This window comes from Myotis brandtii, unplaced genomic scaffold (assembly GCF_000412655.1).
Source record: "Myotis brandtii unplaced genomic scaffold, ASM41265v1 scaffold986, whole genome shotgun sequence".
NCBI lineage: Eukaryota > Metazoa > Chordata > Mammalia > Chiroptera > Vespertilionidae > Myotis > Myotis brandtii.
Window position 1 is genome coordinate 1,541,596 of NW_005372102.1, and position 1,035 is coordinate 1,542,630.

The following is a 1,035-nucleotide window of genomic DNA, read 5'->3' on the forward strand; positions in this document are numbered from 1 at the left end:
GTGGGGTGTTGGGGCGGGGGGCAGGGGGGGTGGTGGTGGTGGTGGTGACGCTGCAGTAGAGACCTAATGTGCGATGAAAGCGCTGCCCGGGACATGCTGCTGCCGTCAGGCGCCGGCCCTCCGGGGCCTCTCCCGCCACATCCTCACGCTGTGGCCCTGTAGTCCGAGGGGACCTCCTCTCCTCACCTCACCTGGACCTGCCTGCACTCCTGCTGGTCCTCCCTGTGGGCCCCTGAACATGCCTCCGAGGGGTCCAGTTCTGGACACTGGGAGAGCCGTCTGGTCACCCTCGGGGCACACACGGGGTGCTGTGTAAGCTGCAGGCCGTGCCTCCTGCCAGGTGTGCCCACGACCACCCACCCACAGATGCCAGCACCCACCGGCCGTCCCTCCCACCCGCCAGTGCTGAAAGGCCTCCCTGTTGGCCCTGGGACAGAAGCCCCAGGAAGGCAGGGACCAGAGGTGGCCCTGCCAGCACTGGCGGCGAGGGCTGGACCAGTATGGGTGGGACAGGAGCACAGCTGCACACACTCATGTCCAATTTCAACGCCAAACACACTGCGCCCTGAGCCTCCCAGAGCACGGCGCCTGGCCAGACGGACACAGGCATGTCTGGCTCAGTGTGCCCTGGTGAGAGCCTAAATGGCTTCCGCTGGCCGGGCTGACCCCGTGACGGCCAACCTGACCACGTGACGGGCGAGCTGACCCCATGACGGACAGGCTGACCACGTGACGGGCGAGCTGACCCCATGACGGACAGGCTGACCATGTGATGGCCGCGTGGGCAGAACCAGCCTCCCCGACGCCATACACAGCATGCCCCCTGGATGGAGGCCTGTCCCCCAGACAAAGTCCGATGAGGCCCCGAGCCTGTTCCCCAGAGCTGGCAAGTTTCTCCTCCCTTCCCGACAGCATCACCCCACACGGAGCCCGACCACCGCGCGGTGTGGGAGGCAGCCAATCCTCTCAGAGCCCGCATGCTTGCCGTCCACGCCGGCGCTGGGCCCCGCACACCCTCCCTTCCTGCCGGGAGCC

The 1,035-nt window shown here is 67.5% G+C and overlaps 1 protein-coding gene across 1 annotated transcript in view; it reads right to left on the reverse strand.

Annotated features, from left to right (window-relative positions):
* The window catches only part of HTT (huntingtin), a 100,908-nt gene that overhangs the window by 1,875 nt on the left and 97,998 nt on the right, over positions 1-1,035 (reverse strand). The window contains exon 65 of the mRNA XM_014533453.1: positions 192-288. Coding sequence (XP_014388939.1) covers positions 192-288 — 97 coding nt within the window. The remainder of the gene's footprint in view (positions 1-191; positions 289-1,035) is intronic.